This window comes from Centroberyx gerrardi, chromosome 12 (assembly GCF_048128805.1).
Source record: "Centroberyx gerrardi isolate f3 chromosome 12, fCenGer3.hap1.cur.20231027, whole genome shotgun sequence".
Lineage (NCBI taxonomy): Eukaryota > Metazoa > Chordata > Actinopteri > Beryciformes > Berycidae > Centroberyx > Centroberyx gerrardi.
In genome coordinates this window covers 6,269,714-6,275,713 of record NC_136008.1, presented here as the reverse complement: position 1 = coordinate 6,275,713, position 6,000 = coordinate 6,269,714, and the positions used below count along the sequence as shown (strand labels likewise).

Genomic DNA, 6,000 nt, shown 5'->3' with positions numbered 1-6,000 from the left:
TTCTGGTTCCACAAAAAAACCTTTCAGACCAAGGTTCATTAAAGAACCATTTCTGGAGTCCTTTGGTTAGACACCTGCATTGTGTTTTTGTTTATCTGCCCTTGTATAGACTCGTTTGCAATTGCACAATATATACTATGGAGGAGTTTGGTTATTTTTTTCACATTTATGCCGTCACCCACCATCCAGTAACTAAGAATTAAGAACCTTTTAATATCCCAAATAACCATATATGGCTGTTTAAAAGGTTCTTGAAAGGTTCTTTGTGGAACCAGAAACGGTTCTTCTATGACATCACTCCGAAGAGCCATTGTCGGTTCCAGTTTGCACTTTTATTTTTCTGTGTGTGGTTTTGTTATAAAACTGGGCTGCGGACAGAATGGTGAACTTTGCCACCAAATGATCACTGTTTTTATTTTCTTTTTTCAGGATAAATTGCCTAATTAATTATTGGACTATCACAAGAACTAAAAACATATTATTAGTAGTACATTACCAGTCAAAAGTTTGGACACACCTGATTGAATGCACTATGTTTTTCATCCTCTTAAAGCCATTTTGATCTAAAGGCTTATGCTTAAATGCTTGAAATTTGTTTCTTAGGCAAATATAAATAGTGAAGTTGATGCCTGTGTATGAATTTCTTTCCAAAGCGGCTACTTTAAAGAATCTAAAATATAAGATAGTTTTGACACTTTTTTGGTCGCTGCATAATTCCATTTGTGTTGTTTCATAGTTTTGATGTCTTTACTATTATTCTAAAATGTGGAAAATAGTAAAAATAAAGAAAAATGTGGTGTGTCCAAACTTTGGACTAGTGGTGTATTTTAAAATTAAAAAAATGTCAGAAATCATCTCACCAACCCCACTAAAAAAAATCTTGTGACCCGAACCAGTTGCGATAGAAAAGTATTCTGCCATCTGCGTGGAAAAACAATTTCTGAGGCTGAGGCAAATACGACAGATCCTTATGAAAACAACCATAATGAGGGAGAGTATTACGCTAGAGTTGCCTTTGTTTGTTAGTGCCTTCACCTCTGTTTGTCAGTGAGTAAATCACTTGTAATGTCAAAATCTGGAAATAATGAAGCTTAATGGCGCCTCTCTAATTGGTAATGTGTGGTATTCAAGGAGCTGTGACTGTTTTCCCCCCTTTCACGTGTCAACGCGCCCGCTGATCCTCCACCTTTACCCAAATGATGAATACCGCCTGAGCGTCTGACACTCCTGTTGTACATTTTCTTCCTCTGAACACACACAATGTTGCACTCTGGCTTTTTATTCAGGAAAAAAAAAAAAAGAGAGAGGGGGAAACATCAAGGGAACGCCGGCCCAGACTGGCTGGCACATATCGCAGGGTGTGAACAGGTGAAGGTAATTTCCTGGTGGTGCGGCTTCACCCGGGGTTCAGGCAGAGGTCGGGACACCTGCGCCGCTTTACATGTTTCCTCCCTGCAGAGGGCTTCGCTATTACAGGTGTTCACACCTAACATTTATTTATTTCAAACTTCACAGGTGCTTCAAATACACTCAGCAAGAGAAGTGAAGATGCATAAGAAGAGCCCAGATACAGTCGGTCTGATAGGAAGAGGCACGACATAAACGTTGATGGAAGATTTTCAATTGTTGTACGGTGAGCTCTTGCACAAACTTCAAATATATTTACAATAAACAATCAATGATTCATAAGATGTGATATTTACAGTTATTACAAATACATGTGTTCAGTGATTGCAACTGAATGAGTCAGTAACCGGAGTTGAAATCTCTTAGCAGTAATTTTCAAAACAATTCACTTTGTTGTTGTTTTTTTTTTTTTGTTTGTTGCCAGAGGGGGAAAACCCTTCTGATGTCAAAAGAGTCTGGTCAAGTTAATGCCAAGAAATCTGTGGTACAATACAAACAGTTTAATTGTGTAATTAACAATCAATAACCACTTCTAGTTAGAACATTTCTGCATAAAGGAACCGAGAAACACTTATAAAACAGTCAGTCGTAACAAAATAACTGGTGTTCTCATTGAAATAAACTCATAAAAAAGAAACACTTTTATACAGAATATTTATACAGGAATAGCTTTTGAATTGGATTGTTAACCAAAGGAAGACACATCGCAGACATCGATTTTCACACAGATTGCATATGTTTTTCTTTCTAAGGTGTTCTATAGGTTAGTCATTTTACCTAAGCTTATTTGCATGATAGTAAAAATTGCATACAACATTAATTGTGAAGCTTGTAGCATGAGTTGCTCGACATACAGCACTTTTTATAGGCAACCTTTAAAGCACATTTCTCCATTTAAAACGTTTAAGACACTTTTTGTTTTTACTGCCCATCGAAATTACATTTATAAATAGAAAAGATTGGTGAAATTAAAAAAAAAAAGCGCTACGTAACATAAACTTTCCAAAAAAAGTAATTACATCAGAAACACTGCATGAACTGCAAATAAATAATGTAGGACAACATAAACAGGGTGTAATTCACATTTCTAACTGTGTGGCAATTCAGAAAGTTACAGTGACAAAGGTTTTGCAAAATAATCTAACATCGGCAGTGCCGTATAGTACAAGGCATTTGTTGGCATAGTTTCTTTAAGACTGTATTTTTTTACAGTTACAATATATGTCTATATATATATTTATATTTCTTCCCTAACAAATAATATGTAAAGACTGAGCTATTCTCGGAGATGCACCTGGGCTGGGTGATCGCGTTCCAGAGTTTGGAGTGATCCATAATCACATTTTGCGCTTTTTAAAACAATAACTAATCTGCCAGCAGGCTCCAGACTCGGTACCTCATCATTAAGGCCTTGTCAACCACTTGGTCCTTGATTTCATATGCTTTTTTTTTAAAAATCCAGTTAAACATCACATACGTAAACACCTATTCAAAGTCCTAGCAAACTCCAGGGGGACTTTTTTTATTTTTAAATATAATCAGTAGCTCAAAAAAGAGAAAGTAAATCAGTGTAAAACAACAGACATAGAGTGCAGTCAGCAAATATCCACGGCAACATACTTAGAATAATTTTTTGTGCAGATTATTTAAATGATGCATCAGTCTTTACAGTGAATAATACAAGTTTTACAAAATTCAAAAAGTAATACTTGTTGTATTACTGAGTCTGAAATGGGCTTTCCAGTGTGTGAACACTCGCTTCACAGAGCCTGTCAGTCTGCAATTGATATATAAACACTCGTCATACAGTCCAGGCGCTGTATCGATTAAAAACACTACTTTTTTTTTGTCTGCAGTGCGGTGGTTCTGTGTCGGCCGGAGCTTTACCTTTCAGCATAGTCATCGGTCTGTGTGTGTGCACGAGAAAACTCTCAGTACGTGATTCAGACCGCGCGGCCGAGTCCTACTCCTTCGCCTCGTGCTCCGACTCCAACTGGGCCTCGGCGCGGCTCAGGTGCTCTTCGATCTTGATGGAGAAGATGGTGCTGTTGGTCTGCGTGCTTTCGTCCAGCTCCTTCAGCAGCTCTCCTCCCTCCCTGAAGTCCGTCAGCTCCTCCTCGAAGGCGGGGCTGCTGCCGCTGCTGCTGCTGCTGGTGGTGTTGGCGGCGGCCGTGGCGCTGTTGCTGGGCTCCTTGGGCGCCTTGGCCGGGTGGTTGACGTAGAAGCGCTGGTTCTGGAAGAACTTGATGATGGTGAGCTTGGGCAGGTCCAGCTGGGCCGACAGGGTGTGGATGGCCTCCTCGTCGGGGTACAGGCCCACGTCCTGGATGAAGCTCTGCAGGATGCCCAGAGCCTCCAGGGAGATCTTGCCTCCGGCGGCGCGGGCCTTGGCGCTCGCTCCGCGGCTGCCCTCGTCCTCGGTCTCGGCCGGAGAGGCGGTGGAGGGCTGGCGGGGGGGCAGTCGGGGGCCGGCGGTGGGCAGCTGCTGCTGATGCAGGGGCTGCTGGCACAGCGGGGGCTGGGAGGGGTGCTGCAGGGAGAGGGGGGGCTGGTGCTGCTGCTGAGACTGGGGTGGCTGAGCCTGCGGTGGGAAAGAGTGGAAGAGAAACGAGACGGGGATGTTATCAGTGAACACTTATCGGCGCCTTAATAAGGCCTTTCATTAAAATCAATTGAGTTGTGTGGAAAAATGGGCCCGCTGTGTATAGAACAGGCGCTTCGTTGAAGGAATTTTCCATGTAATATCTCATTGAATGTAATCAGTTCTGCAGATATGATTTTTTTTCCTTTTTTGGAAGTGGGAGATTGTGTCTCTCATTGTGGGGGCAGAGGCAACAGCAAAACACTAATAGAAACACACACACACACACACACACACACACACACTCAGACACATTCACCCCTACACACAGTGGGAATTCACAGGGAAACTGGCCTCTCCATTATAGCCTCTGCTGCTTATCAGGCTCTATTGCCAGGCAGTGATAAACAAGCTCCCTGTGCACAATTCTCGTTGCGATGGTCTGGCTGATTTGCCGCGGTGTGAGAATGCTATCGATGGCTTTCACTTTGCCGTCAGAATCCCGTTAGTGTAAACACATGACACATTACTCGTAAAATGTCTCATTGTGTGGCTGGAGAGGGAGTGAGTGGGCAACTCGTGGTCCCTATTGACCCCGCAAAATGGGCGCTCTTTTATTTTCATTTCTGAGTCACACACTCCAGAATAGGTGTTTCATAATGAAGTTTGCAAAACAGCACTTTGCAGATCGTCCTGTTGGCCAGCTGCAAAAACGCATCCAAATATGTGCTTTTCCAGTACCAATATACTGAGCTATGATAGTTCTGGTTGAGGCAATGCGAGCTAATTTGACTGACATTATGTCCCACTGTATTATAAATCCCTGCACAAAAACTAGAGGATTTTAATACACATGGACTGACCACATTCCCACATTCCAAATCTGCTGGTAAAATTGATTTCTAAAAGAAATCCTATTACCTTATTTATATCCAGTAAATGGCAGCCTTTGTGAAACACTGGCCATATGTTTCTAAGTAACCGAATAACTAATCAACCACTCAGCTGTGGCTCAGACTTTTAATAGAAGTATTATTGTACTTCATTAAGATGTTTCGACGGTGAACCAAATCTCTGCATTCTTTTCATTCATCTGCCAGATGTCCCTTATAAAGCAACTCTGTTGAATAAGTTAAGGCTAATGATATCTTTGAAAACAGCTCCCACTGAAAAGTAGGAACTTTTAAGTATTGCTGTATTTGTAATTAACAGAGCTCATAAAAACTCCTTAAGTATTGTTTATTACCAATACTAGAAAAATGAGTTAAGATTTAAATGAAAGGGGAGGAAAAGTCTCTGTGCTGCGGTTGTTTATTTGATGTAGCGCTTTAGGAGCTGTAGGAAAATATGCACAAATAATTAGAGATGCATCAGGGGTGTGTGTGTGTGTGTGTGTGTGTGTGTGTGTTTCTGTGTGTGTGCTCTTGTCTCACCTGCGGCGGGTCTGTGGACATGAACATCAGAGTTGGAGTCTGTGGGCACATACAGTACATCACAATTGAGACCTTGTATGTGCTTGTGTGTTTGTGTGTGTGCAAGTGTGTACTCATGCATCTATGTTTGATCTTAAATGTACGTCCACATAAACATATGCAAAGTGTGTAAAAAAGAATCCTATTTTATAAGCATTTCCATGTTCGTATGCACATATCATTCATATTTCGTTCGTATGTGTGTGTGTGTGCTCCAATGTGTTGTCATGCTTTCATGTGTCATCATTAACATATGTCCACAGTGTGTACGTCAGCAAACGATCATGTGTACTTTCATGTAATTCACATACATCCACTTATGTTTTGTGTGTGTTTGTGCATCCGCACCGCACAAACATTTGCACAGTGTTCGTGTGCCAATACGCCATCACTCCTGTTGTGTTTCTATGTACTTTGTGTACATCCTTTCATTTACATTTTAGTCATTTAAGTCAGTGATTCTCAACCTTTTTCATGTCAAGGACCCCTAATTTAGTACACATTTGGGCCACGGATAAAATTGTGTCTCTTAAACCCAAA

At 41.2% G+C, this 6,000-nt stretch overlaps 1 protein-coding gene across 3 annotated transcripts in view; it reads right to left on the bottom strand.

Moving 5' to 3' along the window:
• Positions 1 to 1,263: 1,263 nt before the first annotated feature.
• Positions 1,264 to 6,000, bottom strand: part of satb1b (SATB homeobox 1b) — a 63,533-nt gene continuing 58,796 nt past the window's right edge. For all 3 annotated transcript variants that reach the window (XM_071924390.2, XM_071924391.2, XM_078287355.1), the window contains exons 13-14: positions 5,422 to 5,460; positions 1,264 to 3,988 (exon numbers count right to left, since the gene is read on the bottom strand). In XM_071924390.2, the coding sequence (XP_071780491.1) occupies positions 3,371 to 3,988; positions 5,422 to 5,460 (657 nt within the window). In that variant the 3' untranslated portion in view covers positions 1,264 to 3,370. The remainder of the gene's footprint in view (positions 3,989 to 5,421; positions 5,461 to 6,000) is intronic.